The sequence below is a fragment of the Pleurodeles waltl genome, chromosome 8 (genome assembly GCF_031143425.1).
Source record: "Pleurodeles waltl isolate 20211129_DDA chromosome 8, aPleWal1.hap1.20221129, whole genome shotgun sequence".
NCBI classification, from domain to species: Eukaryota; Metazoa; Chordata; class Amphibia; order Caudata; family Salamandridae; genus Pleurodeles; species Pleurodeles waltl.
Genome location: NC_090447.1, coordinates 1,361,904,755 through 1,361,923,419, shown reverse-complemented (window position 1 = coordinate 1,361,923,419; position 18,665 = coordinate 1,361,904,755). Strand labels below are relative to the sequence as shown.

At 47.2% G+C, this 18,665-nt stretch overlaps 1 protein-coding gene across 3 annotated transcripts in view; it reads right to left on the bottom strand.

The window, feature by feature from the left end:
* TRPC6 (transient receptor potential cation channel subfamily C member 6) overlaps positions 1–18,665 on the bottom strand; it is a 401,605-nt gene that overhangs the window by 74,441 nt on the left and 308,499 nt on the right. The window contains exons 9-10 of one of the 3 annotated variants that reach the window (XM_069202378.1): positions 9,319–9,338; positions 6,204–6,254 (exon numbers count right to left, since the gene is read on the bottom strand). The exons of the other annotated variants lie outside the window; for them this stretch is intronic. Of the exons in view, the coding sequence (XP_069058479.1) occupies positions 6,204–6,254; positions 9,319–9,338 (71 nt within the window). The remainder of the gene's footprint in view (positions 1–6,203; positions 6,255–9,318; positions 9,339–18,665) is intronic. 3 annotated transcript variants of the gene reach the window in all.

The window sequence follows — 18,665 nt, the reverse complement described above, 5'->3', positions numbered from 1 at the left end:
GGTCTCCCCAACATAGTTAGTATTATTTTTCCCCAGAACCTAGCCAACCTGGGGGCCAATGTTTAAACAAGTGCTGGAGATCATGCTTATTTTGTTTTACATTTTTGTCATGATTTGTGGATCCCCACGACTATTGTGTCAAATTGTTTTAAAAAAATGCTTTTTGGGGTACCTCACCATCAGGCCTAAGGGGGTCAGGGTATTCCTACCCTGCCCCCTTCCCCTATTTTTGTTACAGTTTTTTTGGGACTTGACTGAGTCCGAGTCCCAAAATGACTGCCAACAAGTCATGGTTGAAGTGTTGGCAGCCAATCAAATCTCAGCATGGGATCTGACAGATCCGTGTGCCTAGATATCCATTTCTTTTTACTTTAATATTTCGAAAATTACTGAACAGATTTGCACAAGATCACAAAAAGAGATCCTTCTGGACCAAGATCTAGCTTTCTGCCAAATTTGGTGTAATTCAGTTCAGCGGTTTGGGCTGTAGATGTCTCTAAATTCTCAATGGAAATTAACATTGGAAATGCCTTTTTTCACCCCCCTTGCACTACTTATGACCTTACATATTACATCACTCATGACACATTCTATTACATCATTTATGACATTAGTTATGACTTTTTTTGACGATGCTGTGAGTGATGTACAATGTAAGGGTACAAGCAGTGCACAGTGAGTCATGATCCTTGGTTACCTTAAAAAATGTATATGTTTTTGGCTCCAAAACAGGGCAAGTGGATAAGAGTATCACTACCATGCCTCTCTATATGGTTTCAATTATTTTGTCAGGACACCTGACTGAGTCCCCAAGCCCTAAAATGACTGTTATGTCATCTCTGTTAGTCTTTTTGTGTGTTCTTATTTATAATTTTGATAATGTACAAAACATACAAAAATACCACCCACTGCATGGGTTAACATTGATGATCAGCAAGGCACAACATAGTTCCTGGAAGGGCCATTCAGAAAATAAAAAATATTAGCAAACACATGGCAGCAGAGTTAATGATGCATACATTAGTGGAAGGGGCAGCTGGTGAGCTCATCACATGGCACTACAGCAGTGACAGTTCATGTAAGACAGCCATAAGGAACAAAAGGTAGTACTGGTAAATTGTATAAAGCATTCTCATTCAGTCCAAATCCTGGTGTACTTGTAACAAGAGATACTCTCATAGTGGTTGACAGATGTCTCTAGGCTGGGCTGTGGGGTGTTATAGTGTGGCACATATCTTGCTAGTGGTGCAGCAATACGTCAAGCTTTTCAGCCCGTCAGGAGCATCAGGGCATCATATACCTCCCCAGAGCAAGGCAATCTTGTGCTTCACTAGGAGCAATGCTATAGAAGTGAATCTATGCACCCCACGTGGTATATCCTTTACATACCCCAGCAAAGAAAGAAGTCGGTTGGATGCTAGGTCACACCTGATCATTATGTAGAGTAGTGAGAAAACTGTCCCACAGGACCACAGATGAGCAAGGTCGGCACCAACGGCTTGGCATTTAGGGCAGCTAGAGGACTTCGAAGGGTTGAATTTGGCTAGATAACTGGGTGTGGTATATTCATGTCAAAAAAAGGTTAATGTATACGTTTTTGTCTATGGTTAGGAGATGTGAGCTTGGTTTGGTTGCAACAGTAATACCAAATTTTGCCAGTTAGGTGACATCCCAGTTTGTGCTCATTGATCTCCCTAAGCTTCCCATCTCGGGTCTGCAGCATGGCTACACAAGAGTGGTAGAGTTTGGACACCAATCGCCCTCCATCAGGGTCAGTTATCACTAACGTAAGAGGGTGAACTCCTCTGGTGCCAGTGGCATTTCTGAACCTGTGTGCGCAGTGCATTATGGACACCTCGCATGACAAAAGGGTTCATGGGGATGGCATCTGCAAACTGACATTGTCGGCATGCAAAAGGACATGACTAACAAGAAAAGATCCCCCAATGGTGTGTAAGGCACGTTGTGATAAAGTACGCTAGAACAAATTATTGTCAGAGTCACCAGATCCTCGGGGTCTGCGCACGTTCTCAACACGTCCACCACTGAACAGCTCCAAGACTCTGATAGATAAATCACAGAGGCTAAGAGAGTTCAAGAGGGGAAGAGGGGATTAGGAAGGGAACAGCTGGGAAGGAGACCTGTAGTAAGAAAAAAGGTTAAAACACACAATATCAAAATTACATCTCATGAAATCAATATTAGACTATGACTCTAAGCCTTGTCATTCTGAAAACATGAACAACCTAAGAATTAGGCTTAAAATGACTAAGTTTCAAGATGGCCGGATACCTATAAGGGAATCAAGATGGATTAAAGGAAACTTTCAAATTCAAGTACTTTCCTTTACATGAGAATCAGGAAAACATTCTGAATAAGTTCTAAACCAGTCATATGAATCCTTTTTTGAGAATGCATACTTGGACCATGCAATATTGCATCTAGAAGCTCTGGCCTTTTGTGTTCTCTTGAAATGTTTCAACACGAATTGCACACATTGCAGATTTTCATATATATATAGTAAACACCATAAAAGGATTGTGCACCATGAATAACACAATATGGATTCAGGAAACAAACCACACAACTTGTCAACTCGAATACTACCAAATAAGGGGCATATTTATACTCTGTTTGCGACGGAATTGCGTCGTTTTTTTTGACGCAATTTCGACGCAAAACTAACTCCATATTTATACTTTGGCGTTAGACGCGTCTAGCGCCAAAATCCATGGAGTTAGCGTCATTTTTTAGCGTCGACACCTACTTTGCGTTAATTATATGCAAGGTAGGCGTTCCCGTCTAAAAAATCGACTCCGAGGCATGTGTGTCGGATTTATACTCCCGGGCAAAAATCACGCCCGGGAGTGGGCGGGTCAAAAAAAATGACGTACGGCCGCTTTTGCGAAATTTTTTAGCGCCTGCAAAAGGCAGGCGTTAAGGGACCTGTGGGCTCTGAAGGAGCCCAGAGGTTCCCTCCCACGCCCCCAGGGACACCCCCTGCCACCCTTGCCCACCCCAGGAGGACACCCAAGGCTGGAGGGATCCATCCCAGGGACATTAAGGTAAGTTCAGGTAAGTATTATTTTTTTTTTTTTTTGTGGCATAGGGGGGCCTGATTTGTGTCCCCCTACATGCCACTATGCCCAATGACCATGCCCAGGGGACAGAAGTCCCCTGGGCATGGCCATTGGGCAAGGGGGCATGACTCCTGTCTTTGCTAAGACAGGAGTCATTTCTATGGGGGTTGGGAGTCGTAAAAAATGGCGCAAATCGGGTTGAGGCGAAAAAATTGCCTCAACCTGACTTGCCCCATTTCTTGACGCCCAAGCCCCATATCCCCCTACGCCGGCGCTGCCTGGTGTACGTTGTTTTTTTTAACGCACACCAGACGGCGCCGGCTGCTAACGCCGGCTAACGTCATTCAATAAATACGGCTCCCACATGGCGCTTCAGAATGGCGTTGGCCGGCACTAATTTTTTTGACGCAAAACTGCGTTGGCGCAGTTTTGCGTCAAAAAGTATAAATATGGGCCTAAATGTCTTAGAATAGTGACATGCAATGAAGAACATGAATTAAGCTTGAGGAGAGAATTGTGCGTCTTGACGATTCGAGTGCCACCATGTAAAAAGTCAAGAAATGGTAGAACGCAATGAGTATCAAGGTTAAATCACCATTAAACGAATCACGCGTCTTGCCGATTCGTAAGCCACAATGTAAATGCCAAGAAATAACAGCGCGCAATGAATAACAAGGTTAAAGCACCATGAAACGAATCGCGCGTCTTGCCGATTCGTAAGCAGTCCACCACGAAAGTGGGTGGGAAGTGTTGGTGGTCTAAGAGTTCAGAGAGAAGGCTTTTGACGAATAAATCCATACGTCCAGTATCTGTGGATTCTGCAATTATCAGGATGAGCAGTTTGTTGCGGAGGGATCTGGCTTCCAGTTCTTTGATCTTAATGGCCACGGTTTTGAGGAGCCTTTCTAGTTATTCGAGATGCTTAGTAATTGTCACAGATAAGTCTTCTAGAGTTGAGATACGCTCTTCAGTACCATACAACCTTATCAGGCGGTCCCCCATGTGATCACGTCTACTCGTGAGGGTATCAAACCAGGTGTCTATGGAGCGGAACTCCGCATGGAGTTCTGCCATGATGGCTGCTGTACCGGACAATGGCTCCTAGTCTGCGGGGCTGGTTGCAGCCCCTACCATGTTGTCTGGGACCCCCAATTACTCAGTCTCCTTGGTGCATTCACCATTCACCAAACAAAATAGAAGTTTTAGCTGCTTAGGGTCCCTGCGCACCATGGTCAGCAAGATCCTAGGTGCAGGTTGTGACCTGTAACAAGTGCAGCGGTTTTGCTGGGCTGGGTGTAGCTGCCAGGGGCTTTTCACAGTGTTAGGGATAGTTGGTGTGGGTATCTGTCAAAAGAGGGAGGTGAAAGGCCAGGTGGGAGCAGGGCGTAAGATGCAGGGGGCTTGGCGTCAAGGTGAAAAGAGCACAGATGGTAGCGGTATCGCCCTGCTCCACTGGTTGCCCACGCCATTGGGATCAGAAAAAGGGTAGCAGCAGGCTAGAGTATTAGCGCATTCAGATTGAGCTGTGAGACCCCTCAAGTCTCTCACAAATGTATTCAGAGGGGTCAACACCTCCAGGATGGAGAAGGCCACAGGAGGACCAGATCCCGGCCGGGAGCCGAAGGATTCAAATGCACGAGGGCCTTGTATGTGCTGACTGCCAGCCTGGATATCACAAGCCACCCTCACCGTGACAGTAGGTAACAGATGGTAGGAATTTAAGTGCCCCCACCTAGTACCAGCAATGTGTGGCGATGGGGCCCACCAGGTCACCCCTGAGTGCAGCCAAACAGGAGTCCCCCAGGGCGAGCAGAGAAACAGGAATGATAGGCCTGTACTGGTGCAGGAAGTGTTTAGGCAGCTGTCATGGCATCATCAGCATTCATGTGGCAGAATTAGTACTCTGCCGTCCCAGGGCTGGCCGTTCGGAGCATCCCTGGCTTCGTCTCCAGGGTTCCAGCATTCGGGCCCTGGTCCCATTTGGACTTTGCAGCCAGGTTAGTGATCAGCCGCCGGACCAGTCTTCAGGCACGGAACCTCACTCAGTGCGGGGCGGGGCAGCGTAGGCAGCCAAGGGAGGCTCGATAGCCTCCAACCTCACCTGTGGCTCCTGTCACTGCAGAGCCTCCGAGGTGAGAGCCAGGCCGACAGCCATGCGATTCGGCTCTACACTGCCACTGCAACAGAAGTCACCTGATTGCACCTTTATGGTCCACGATGGTCATCAATGCAGCATAAGGGGATTGCAGTCATTGGAGCTTCTCAGCTGAGCAACCATTTTGATCGGTGACGTGGCCATCACATCCATCTCTGTTGATGTTGATGACTGCCAATCAGGTTTAAAACTTTTAGGCCCATATTTATACTTTTTTATCACCGCATTAGCACCGCTTTTTGACTCAAAAACGGTGCAAACGTACATGTATTTTGTAAGTTTGCGCCACTTTTACGTCAAAAAGTGGTGCAAATGAGGCACTAAAAAAGTATAAATATGGGCCTTTATGTGTTAGATATACTGATTATCCTGGGCATGAAGTATACTTACATTTTGAACCTTAATTAAAAAAATAAATAAAAAAACTGAGCAGATTTACACCAAATCACTTTTTCTGGGTAAAGATCTATCTATGTTCCAAGTTTGGTGTGATTCCGTTCAGTTGTTTTTTTTTATTGCTGATACATGTTTCTATAGACAAATGCATGGAGAAACCCATTTTGGGACCCCAACCCCTAATTAAATGATGATGTTCGTTTAATTGATGACCTCAGGGGTGAGCTGATATGCGATTTCATCAGTAATGTCATTTGTGATGTAATTTATGATGTCATCTGTGACATCATGTATGAGGTCATAAGCTTCAGAAATGTGGACATAGTAGTGTTGCAGACAGCAGTACACCTGGTAGTGCGGTATCTGGCTGGTCTAGGTTTATATCAAGAAAACTATTTAAAAATATATTAAAATCGTCTCTCTGCGGTCACTGAATATCCATCCAAACAGGCAGTTTCAATGATGAGGTGCTATGAAACAGGGTAATATGTGTTAGAGTCATACCCATCAAGTGACCTAAAGCCAGCCGTTACTGTCCATCTGGGTTGGGGCGTATCTTCTGTGCCCCAAACGGTGGTTCTGGTCAGAGCCAAACTGCTGCTTTTTTGGTGTTTGCCGACTATCTGGTGCAGAATAAAAACCCACTCCTTCTATGTTTCATTTTGTACCCCTCCCTCTCAGTCAAATGCATTTCCTGGAGGAACACAATATGGGCCACTCATCTTTTCAGTTGGGCTTGTATTTCGTATCATTTGCTTGTTGACCTCATGCCCGAATATTCCACGTAAATATTTATCTAACCTGTTTCCCCATGGTGTGTTTCGGGGTGCTTGCATTCTGTATATATCAGTAGAGTTACTTGTTTTTGGAGGAGTTTACCACCATGCAAAGCAGACTATATAGTTCCAGAGATTTCATCTGGACCTCTCCTAGGTAGCATTACCACTCCTCTAACATTTGTAGTTGGAAATTGAACTGTCATCCGACCACTGTCATTTGACCAGATAATTGGAACCAGACTAACTTGAAATTACTATTAGGTAACTTAGGCTATAGGTGGGGGAATTAGCAAGCACCTCCTAACAGTGTTTTGTTTGACGCACAAGAGCCCAGCCCATTTAGTAACTTAGAAGGTCTGATACATAGTGAGGGGGACTCAGAAGATTTCACAGCAACTGCTTATAAAATAAATTTGCTGCATTATGGGAAGTTCTTTTTACCAATTGTAGAAAATCACCTCTCTTCTTGTGCCAGTACCCACACTGGCCACATATGAAAGTGTGACAAGCCTAGTTTTTACAAGACCCTATCTTTTACCTCTGTTAGTGGTTCATTACTGTACTCAGTTCACATGTCTATGAATGCAGCCAGAATCCAGTATAGGTTATCAGATGTTATTGTATTCAAAACAGTTTGCATGTTTGAGGCTTGGACGACTTCGGCAGTCTCACATAAGACCATACCCCCTGCCGTTGTCTTTTCAGCATGCAACATATTACTGGTTATGATCCTGCCCATTGGCTATTATTAATTGGAGAAATGCCACCCAAACCCTAGTGCTCATTTTTGCAGACAGCTTTTAAAGCACAGCCGGGGAGCACTTCGAGCACCCCTATGGTTGACTCGAATAGCCATCCAGGCATGGTCTTGTATCTCTTGGGTCACCACTTATTTTTTGTAAAGCGAGGGTGTTTGGCATCACTTTCTTTGTCAGAATCATCTTGTGATTATCCCAATCAAGGGCCTCAATGACAGACTCCAGTGGAAGGGTCCTTTTTCAAGCTGCTGTCTCCCTTTTGTTTTTACCATGTCTAGCTGCCCTATTACCCCACTAGGGGCAGTACCCAGAACACCCCCAGTCCCTCTCCATGGCCTAATATTTGCTGTCCATTTTGTAGGAGGTGGGCTGCTCGACCACAGACAGAGTTTGAGGAGGCCTCTAAGCACCTTCAGCCTCCATGCTTCGATCTCTTGTCCTTGGGGTTGGATGTTAGCACATTCCTGAAACTAGCCTCATGAGTGGCCCATTGTAGACCCAAAATACTGCCCATCTGGTGTCATGTCAACCCCTGCCACCTCCAGGATCCAGCAGACCTGTGTATCCCCAGCATCTACCAGTCCAGTTCAGCGGCAGATGGCCCCAGGTCTACTGGCTGCCACTCAGAATGGCTAATCAGACCCCCTGCAAACCACACACTCAGGCACCACATGGCCCACCAGAGAGCCTCATACCGTGTTGAGAGACCAGTCCACTGTCCTGAGGGAGCACACGAGTCAGGTCACCCAAGTTCTGTCAAAGACAGCGTCTGCTATTTAGGGTGTGTTGAGGGCTCAATGCTGATGACATATTTTCTGGGCTGATATCCAGACCTGATTTTGTTTATTTCCGCTGTCTTGGATGGCTGGGCACGTCCACTGAAGAAGGTAAACCTGTTAAGTGTTTTTTATTAAGGTCAAATGCAAAGATTTCTTATGAACACATTTTCATAAATAAGTCACATAATTATTTGGATTTTGTTGTGCATAACAGCTAATGGACCATCTTGAGAGACTATAAATCTTAATGATGACGACAAAGGGAATGGACCCAAAGACGCAGGCATTATTGAATAACCTACCTAGCATGAAGAAGCGATGAATGAGCAGGAGATGAACCACATGAAAACTTTTGTTTCCAAGTGATTATTGATAAAGTTTCTTTGGATGAAAATTAAGTATGCTTATTGAACCATAGTGCGCCACAAGGAAAATTAAGTTATAAGATGCTGTACACTTCATGATATTTAAGCTGACAAATGTGGTCACAGTTATGTCCTCGTCATTGCAGCAAAATACTAAATACTGAAATCAATTCAAAGTGCTTCAGTGGAGTGCTGCCAAAGCAAATTACCAGAAGGAGTTCTATGCACATTTCATTCCACAAAATGTCTGCAAAGGATGGAACACCAGGGTCAAGCAGACACAATCTGCATAAATCCTTACACAAGGACACACTTGCCCTAACCAGCTGCTTTTATAAATTGCAGGAACTTAACATATTTTATGATCCTATGAAAATGAATTTGAAATTAGCTTTCATTTTTCTTTCATCAAGTGAAACTCTAATTTGAGAAAAGCATTATAGAGTGTGTACGCAAATCTGCAATTTATAATGAATAACTCATAGTAATACTTAATAATTACTGTTGGAGTATTTGTCTTTGCATTGTTTTCCCTTTTTCTTCTAAAGTACTTACTAATATTATGTATAAACACAGATTTTACATACAACAGGACAGGTGAGACTTTCATTGTGTGTCGTAGAAAAACTGAAGCCAGATTAAATTACTCTGTCACCCTGACAGAGGTGTCACCAGCCAAATTATAAAATGTCCACAGTCACGGTAGACATTCAAGCATTGACAGTAACGTAGTCCACTGTCTGCAAGGAATCCACACCACATCACAGGAGTGACATTAACAGTCATATAACCCTGGACACGGGTAGAAAGACACATTTGACGTTGGCAGGAAAAAGCCACGTTTCTAAAAGTGGCATTTTCAAAATAGTAAATTAAAATCTGACTTTACTAATAAAGAGGGTTTTAAATTACAATCCAAATGAATGGAAGAAATATTTGTCTGGCACAAAAGGTTGGTAATTTCCAACATGTGTCCTGTTAGACCTGGCAGCCTTATGGTGGTCACCCCTAACTTTTTGCCTACTTCTCTCCACTTTTTTTGCTGGTATTACGACTTTGCACACTTTACCACTGCTAACCAGTGCTAAGGTGCATATGCTCTCTCCCTTAAAACATGGTGACATTGGCTCATACCAACTGCAAGTGTCCAGGGCCTCTAAATTAATTCTACTAGTGGGCCTGCAACACTGATTGTTCCACTCACATAAGTAGACCCTTAACCATGACTCAGGCCTGTCATTGCAAGGCCTGTGTCTGCAGTTTCACTTCCACTTCGACTTGGCATTTAAAAGGGTTATATGTTGAAACCACGAGTGCTTCAAGCACCCATGGCTCAACAATGAACAAACTTGTTGGTATCACTAATGCCTTTACCACGAATGCCTTTACAACTATTTTTCGTTGTAAAGGCATTAGTGATCAGCATGCATGGCTCCAACATGCTTCCCACCTAACCCACACCCCTAAAAATTACAGCGACCCCCCACCCCCACAACCACACCAACCCCCACCCCCAAAATTACCCCAACCCCAACCCCCCTCCCCTAAAGCCTAAAGCGCATCCACCCCGAACCCACCCCTTAAACCTAAACCCTGACCACCCTCCCCCACCCAAACCCTATTCACCCCAAGCCCCCACCCCACTGCCAAATTTTAAAAATACCCGAAGTCCCCACCCCCACCCCTAAAACCTAAAGCACCCCAACCCACCCCTAAAACCTAAACCCTGAGCCCTCTCCCCCTAAACCCTAATCACCCGAGCCCCCCACCCCACCCCCAAAAAAACAGCCCCAGTCCCAGTCAAACTTACCACCTCCTTCACCGCGTCAACTCCCTTCTTCTGTGCCTTAACCACACAAGTACGTGGTTCACTCATGCGTGGTTAAGGCCCTAAAACCAGGAAGTCATGGAAAATGAAACCGTTGTTTCGCTTTAGTTTTCCACGACTTTGTGATTTAGGAGTCATTGTTCTGGGTGTTTCCCATTTAAAAGTACTTGCCAAGCCTTAAACTCCCCTTTTTTAACATAAGTCATCCCTAGGGAAGGCCCTAGGTAACCCAGAGGGCAGGCTGCTGTGTGAGTAAAAGGCAGGACATATATCTGTGTGTTTTATATATCCTGGTAGTGGAAAACTCCTAAATTAATTTTCCACTGCTGTTAGGCCTGCTCCTTTCATAGGCTAACATTAAGGTGTCCCTCATAAACTGTTTGAGTGGTAGATTCTGATTGGAAAGGGGTAAACAGGTCATTTTTACTATGGCCAGAATGGTAATACAAACTCCTGCTGACTGGTGAGGTTGGATTTTATATTACTATTACTATTTTAAAAATGCTTCTTCAGAGAAAGTGATCATTTCTCTGCACTTAAATCCTTCTGTGCCTTACAGCCTGTTTCCAATCCACGTCTGGGCTTGGCTGGTTGACAACTCCCTTGTGCATTTCCCCAGTCAACCAGAAACACAGTATGCTCAGTCACACCTGCACACATCTGCATACTGAATGGGCCTTCCAGGGCTGGAAGGGTGGAGGGCCTGACACTTACATTTCAAAGGACAGTGGCCTGCCCTCACACAAAGGACTGCCAAACCCCCTACTGGGAACCTGGCAGACAGGGTTGTACTGAAAAGGGACATTGTGCACTTCAAAACCACTCTTTGAAGTCTCCCCACTTCAAAGGCACTTTTGAGTATACAAAATTAGGTCCCTGACCCTACCAAACTAGACACTTCTTGGAACAGACACTGTGCACCAGAACCTGCAACCTGCCATGAGAAGCTGCCTGGCTGCCTGCCTGCCCAAAGGACTCACCTGGACGGCTTTGCTGTAAAGGACTGCTGCCTTGCTGTTGCCCTGTTGCGTTGCTGGCCTCTAGCTCTGCTGAGAAGTGTTCTCCAAGGGCTTCAATTGAGCTTGCCTCCTGTTTCCTGAAGTCTCTTTGCAAAGAAACTCCTTGTGTGGCAAAAATCGACGCACAGCTTGTCCAGCGGTGAAAAAAACACTGTATTGCCTAACCCGAACAACGCAGCCTGGCTCTCTGAGTGGAGATCCAAGCAGCACCAATGTTGCGACCGGAACTTTGAAGCACAGCCCACCAGATCGACGCATCGCCGAGCTGGAATGACGCAGCTCAACTTCCTACGAGAGGAATTGACGCAGGGCCAACCGTGTGGCAAAAATTCCACCACATCACCCGCCAGACAGATGCAACAGCTGTGAATTCGCCCCGCACTCCCAGGATTTCCACACATTGTCCCTGGGCATCAAAAGACCCGCATCGCAAAGAGGATTCAAGCCTGCATGCTGGAATTTGAAGCAAAGCCCTTGCCGCATGGAAAAGAATCGACGCATCATCTGTGCGCTTCTGGAAAACATATGCACACATACCTTTTTTCCGCGCATCTCCTCCGTTACAGTCCTCATGCATGTAATTTTGATGCAAACCAGGTACTTTGTGTCTGCAAGAGACAATTGTTTCTTTTAAGATCTAAAGACTCTACTTATGAGTACAAAAGTGATATTTCAAATTGTGCTTTTCAAATCTTGATCGTTTTGACCTTAATTTAATCAGATAAATATCTTATATTTGTCTTAACCCGTGTGGTGTCTTTCTATGGTGTTCCCACTGTGTTATTGCATGATTTGTTGCACAAATACTTTACACATTGCTTTCTAAGTTAAGCCTGACTGCTTAGTGCCAAGCTACCAGAGGGTGAGAACAGGATAATTTAGATTGTGTGTGACTTACCCTGACTAGGATTGTGATACCTATTTGAACAAAGGTGTATACCTCTGCCAACTAGAGACCCCATTTCTAACTGATCAGTGGTGAGGATAGGAATTGTATTTGTGCAGTATCACACAATAGCTATTTATACACTACCTACCCACAGTTGAAGGTCAACTTGATTTTCTCTCTTTTTCTGCAATTTTGTTTTTCTGCTAGCTAGCTTAATCAAATCTTCATACAACGTGTCTCTGGCTGGGTCTCAAGCAGGAGTTTGAGAGTTTGAGTGTTTGACCTAGCCAAGTTGGAGACATACACTGTCAGCCACCTGAAAGGGTTCTGCAAGGGGATGGGAGTATCTACCTGGGGGGCCTCCAGGAAGGAGGAGTACCAAAAGGCGCTGAGGACCAAGAGAATGTTGAGAATGAGGAGCCAAAGGATGGCCCCTCAGAGGATTTGCCACCAGCAGTGGGGGGTTTTATCCCTGGAATTGCACACCCTGATAAACCTGGGAGCAGTGTCTTTAGTCCTGTCCTGACCACAGAGGAAAGGAGGAAGGGAGGAGAGAGAATTCCAACTGCAATTGGCAAGATTAAGGCTGGAGGAAAAGAAAGCAGAGAGAGAAGCAGAAGCCAAAACCCTGAGGCTGAAAGGGCTTCGGCTGAGAAGAAACATTTGTTGGCTCATGAACTGAGTCTAGGCTAGGCAGTCTGAGTCCAGCAATGATGGTGGAAGCATACTTGCAGGACTTGCTGGGGACAAGAAGGTTTGTAGTGGGAGATGACATTGATAAGTGGCTAGATGCTTATGAAGTTGCACTAAGGGCTCATGGGGTTCCTGAAGAGCAATGGGGGGCAGGCTTGTGGGGATATGTAGCAATTGTTGGGAGGGAAACACTTCTCACATTAGATCCAAAGAATCAGAACTCATACTCACCTAATAAAACCCCTTTGCTTGCCAAGTTTGGGCTGACCCCTGAGGAGTACCGTCAGAGGGTCAGGGACAGCACCAAGCTCTCCACACAAATGTGGTATACTTTTTTTATTTGTCCAGTAAGGTGCTGAGTGGATGGGTGCAGGGCAGTAAAGTAGATGACTATGTGGGGTTGTATAATTTGATCCTCAGAGAGCATATGCTCAGTGTTTGCTTTACAGAGTTGCACCAGCACCTAGTTGACAGTAAGCTGACTGACCCTAGGAAGCTTGCTGAGGAGGCGGACCTCTGGGTTAGCACCAGAGTGTCCAGAAAGATAGCTGGGGGGAAACCATCAAAGGTGGTCAGGCTTCCCATTAGAAGGAGGGGGGAGAAAAACTTAAAAATAAGGATTTCTCCAGAGACCCCCAAAACAATTTCCGGGGGGGTGGTGGTAACCCGTCCAAACCTGATTCTGAAAAGAGGCCAGGGTTCTTTGATAAAAAGAAAGGAAAGTTTGTACCAAAATGCTTAGAGTGCACCAAGTTTAGTCACTACAAGGGTGACTCCCATTGTCCAATGCGGGCACAGCCCCCCACTAGAGTGAAGCCCCCTGGGTTGGCTAGCGTAGCGCTCATGGAGGAAGAAGTCCCAGGTAGTTTTGAGGAACAGATAGAGGTAACCCTAGTGTCCCTGGGAGATGAGGAAATGGTGCCAAAAGCCCACATGCCTGCCAATACTTCCAAGTATAGGCAGTGGGTTAACATTAATGGACAAAGGGTGGAGGCTCTGTGTGACACAGGAGCCAACATGACCACTTTCAGGGGTCAGCTGGTGTCAGCAGAACAGGTCATCCCCAATACATTCCACCAAGTCATAGTCGCTGACAATCGTGAGAGTAACCTACCAGTGGGTCTCATTCCCTTTGAGTGGGGGGTCTCTAATACTCTAAAAGTACCTGTGAGTCCTGCCATGCTTGTAGATTGTCTATTAGGCAATGACCTTGAGCATAGTACCTTGAAGGAGGTGGAACTCATGTCTCACCTGGAGATGTTAGGTTTGCCTGAATGGGTATGCATGACCACACAGGAAGGTAGTCAAGGGTGTCTGGAGCCTGGAACAATGGCCCAGACAGCTGCAAAGAGGAAAGGCAAGGGGTGCGGGAAACTGTTTCCAGACGTTCCTGCCGTGAATGATGGGGTCCCAGAGGAAGAGGCCCCGGAGCCAACTGGTGAGGACATAGCCGCCCTGGGTAACCTGCTGGAGCTTGCTGGCTGGCAAGTTGAGGGTGGGCCAAACAGAGAGGAGTTCTGCAAAGCGCAGAAAGAGTGTCCCACTCCTAACGATTTGAGGCAACAGGCCGCAACCCAGACACCAGATGAAGCCTCTGGTGATCACCATATGTATTGGGAGAATGATCTCCTTTACAGTGAGCCCAAGGTGCCGGAATCTGCAGCAGCATGTGTGCTGGTGGTCCCCCGGTGTTACCAGGCCTTCCTACTGGGGTTGGCTCATGACATCCCCCTGGCAGGACATTTGGGGCAAGTCAAGACCTTTTCCAGGCTTGTCACCCACTTTTATTGGCCCCGAATGCGGGTAGCCTCAGATGCTTTCTGTAGGTCCTGCCCAACCTGCCAGGTTAGTGGGAAGACAGGGACAAGGCTCAAGGCCCTCTGATCCCACTCCCTTTCGTTGGCACCCCCTTTGAAAGTATGGGCATCAACATCATTGGTCCCTTGGACCACAAAACTGCCTTGGGCAACAGGTTTATCCTGGTTTTGGTGGACCATGCCACCCACTATCCAGAGGCGATCCCTCTAAGGACAGTGACTGCACCGGTGGTGACCAGAGCTCTGCTGGAAATATTTACCTGTGTGGGATTCCCAAATTAGGTGGTGTCTGACAGAGCCACAAACTTCATGGCTGCGTACATGAAGTCTATGTGGGATGCGTGTGGGTTGACTTACCGGTTCACCACGCCTTACAATCCTCAATCCAATGGGCTTCTGGAAAGGTTCAACAAGACCCTAAAAGGCATGAGCACAGGCCTGCCTGAGGCCATGAGGCATAAGTGGGACTTCCTATTGCCAAGCCTTCTCTTTGCTTATAGGGAGGTGCACCAGAAAGGGGTGGAGGTCAGCCCCTTTGAACTTCTCTATGGATACCCTGTCAGGGGACCCCTAAGCATAGTAAAAGAGGGGTGGGAGAAAGCTCCCCAAAAACTCCTTCAGGATGTGGTCAGTTAAATGCTGGCCCTCTGCAACCAGATGCAGTGCTTCTGGAAGCCAGCCAAGAGCAACCGCAAGGCCAGTCAAGAGGTGATGAAGCAATAGTATGACCAGAAGGCCACCCTGGTAGAATTCACACCTAGAGACAAAGTATGGGTTATGGAGCCAATAGAGCCTAGAGCTCTCCAGGACCGTTGGACTAGCCCATTCAAGATCAAGGAGCGGAAGGGGGAGGCCACTTATTTATTGCACTTCAAGTCCCCTAGAAACCCTCTAAGGGTGCTCCATCAAAACGGACTGAAGCCTCATTTTGAGAGGTCTGAAGTCAGCATGCTTCTGGTGACAGATGAGGGTATGGAAGAGGAGAGTGAGCCTCTCCCTGTCCTCTTCTTGGTCAAGGAAGGTGATGGGTCAGTGGAGGTTTTCAGTCTCTCTGACTCTCTGACTCCTTGACCCTTGATCAGAGAGGGGACTGCTACTTATTGGAGTTATTGGAGCAGTTCTCTTCCCTGTTTTCCCTAACCCCTGGACTCACACACTTGTGTCTCCATGACATTGAGACAGGAGACAGTCCCCATGTAAAGAATAACATTTACAGAGTGTCAGATAAGGTGAGGTCCACCATCAAGAAGGAAGTTGCCAAGATGCTGGCTCTTGGGGTGATAGAGATGTCCAGCAGTCCCTCGTCCAGCCCAATTGTGTTGGTTCCCAAGGCTGCTGCTCCCGGTGCCAATCTAGAACTTAGGTTTTGCGTAGACTACTGAGGTCTCAACTCTGTAACAAAGACAGACGCTGACCCCATCCCCCGAGCTGATGAGCTCGTAGTCAGGCTAGGCGCTGCCAAGTTCCTTAGTACCTTTGACCTCACGTCAGGGTAGTGGCAGATCGCCTTGACTGAAGGGGCGAAAGAGAGATCAGCTTTTTCTACTCCTGGGCGTCATTACCAGTTCCAGGGCATGCCCTTTGGACTGAAAAATGCCCCGGCTAGCTTGCAACGGTTGGTTAACGGGGTCCTTGCTGGCAAGGATGCTGTTAGAAATGGGGTATTTGTTTGGCAGCCAGGTTACCCCTTGTCCAAGCAAGGACCCTCTCTCTAGTAAGGGTAAAGGAGAATCATCTTTGGTTAGCCCCACCCACCCCCTTGGTAGCTTGGCACGAGCAGGTAGGCTTACCTTCAGGAGCAATGTGTAAAGTATTTGTACCAACACACACAGTAACTCAGTGTAAACACTACAAAAGGACACAACACAGGTTTAGAAGAATAGGGAATATTCATCTAAACAAAACAAGACCAAAATGACAAAAATCCAACATACACAAGTCAAGTTATGAATTTTCAAAGAATAAGAGTCATAGGCCCTCATTCTGACCTTGGCGGGCGGCGGAGGCCGCCCGCCAAAGTCCCGCCGTCAGGTTACCGTTCCGCGGTCGAAAGACCGCGGCGGTAATTCTGACTTTCCCGCTGGGCTGGCGGGCGGTCGCCTTCAGACCGCCAGCCAGCCCAGCGGGAAAGAGGCTTCCACGATGAAGCCGGCTCGGAATCGAGCCGGCGGAGTGGAAGCTGTGCGACGGGTGCAGTTGCACCCGTCGCGTATTTCACTGTCTGCGCAGCAGACAGTGAAATACATGTAGGGGCCCTCTTACGGGGGCCCCTGCAATGCCCATGCCAGTGGCATGGGCACTGCAGGGGCCCCCAGGGGCCCCGCGACCCCCCCTACCGCCATCCGGATCTCGGCGGTCCGACCGCCGGGATCTGGATGGCGGTAGGGGGGGTCGGAATCCCCGCGGCGGTGCAGCAAGCTGCGCCGCCGCGGAGGATTCAATGGGGCGGCGGTACCCCGCCAGTGGTGCCGGTCCGACCGCGGCTTTACCGCCGCGGTCGGAATCCCCATTGGAGCACCGCCGGCCTGTCGGCGGTGCTCCCGCGGTCCTCCGCCCTGGCGGTCAAAGACCGCCAGGGTCAGAATGACCACCATAATCCTTAGAAAACAGTGAGCACGCATTTAGCGCTCAAATGTACCAGGGTAGCATCGAAATAAAGCCGCAGGGGCGAGTGTGCGTCGAAAAAGGCCAACAGTTCGTCGATTTCTCACTCACAACCGTGACCGTGCATCGTTCCTCCTCCAGTCGGCGTGCACCATTTCTTCTCTCCTGGAAGAGAACGATGCGTTGATCCAGACAAACACCTCGGGCCCATGCAGGCTTTGCGTGGTTTTTCCACACCCAGCAGGGTTGTGTTGAAAATCTGGTCGCAGGGTATCACAAAATCACGCTGCGTGGGGTTTGCATCATTATCAGCCTTCATTAGTGGGTGTTGCACATCGTTTCTCCAGCCACATTGCCTCGATCTTCCAGCCGCGATGCAGGTGGAGCAATGATTTCAGCCGCGAAGCCTGCGGAGTGTCCTTTATCAGCTGCATCACAGAGGGTACAGTCTTTGTCTGCTAGCTTCACCTTTCAAGGACCCAGGAACTTGATAGGGGACCACTTGGCAGGAGTCTCAGCAGAGAGTCCAGGTGGTGGCAGGGGAAGTCTTTTGACAGCCCTGAGACTTTAAAAAAGGAGGCATGCTCATTTCAAGCCCTTGGAGATTCTTCACAAGCAGGAATGCAAAACAAAGTCCAGTCTTTGCCCCTTTCACCGGCAGAAGCAGCAACTGCAGGATAGCTTCACAAAGCACAGTCACAGGCAGGGCAGCACTTCTCCTCAGCTCTTCAGCTCTTCTCCTTGGCAGAGGTTCCTCTTGATTCCAGAAGTGATCTAATTTTCAGGGGGTTTGGGTGCTCTCCTTATACCCTTTTCTGCCTTTGAAGTAGGTCTACTTCAAAGGAAAGTCTCTCTTGTTTGTGAGATCCTCCCTTGCCCAGACCAGACCCCAGACACACACCAGGGGGTTGGAGACTTCATTGTGTGAGGGCAGGCACAGCCCTTTCAGGTGTAAGTGACCACTCCTCCCCTCCCTACTAGCACAGATGGTTCATCCAGATCCAGGCTACACCCCAGCTCCCTTTGTGTCACTGTCTCGAGAGAGGTGCAAACAGCCCAACTGTCAAATTGACCCAGACAGGGAATCCACAAACAGGCAGTCACAGAATGGTTTGAACAAGAAAATGCTTACTTTCTAAAAGTTGCATTTTCAAACACACAATCTCAAAACCAACTTCACTAAAAGATGTATTTTTAAACTGTGAGTTCAGAGACCCCAAACTCCAAATCTCTAGCTGCTCCCAAGGGGAATCTACACTTTAATCATATTTAAAGGTAATCCCCATGTTAACCTGTGAGAGAGATAAGCCTTAGAACTGTGAAAAACGAATTTGGCAGTATTTCACTGTCAGGACATATAAAGAACATTAGTATATGTCCTACCTTAAACATACACTGCACCCTGCCCATGGGGCTTCCTAGGGCCTACCTTAGTGGTGCCCTACGTGTAAGTAAAGGGAAGGTTTAGGTCGAATTGCCAGTTAAAACTGCACTCACAGACAC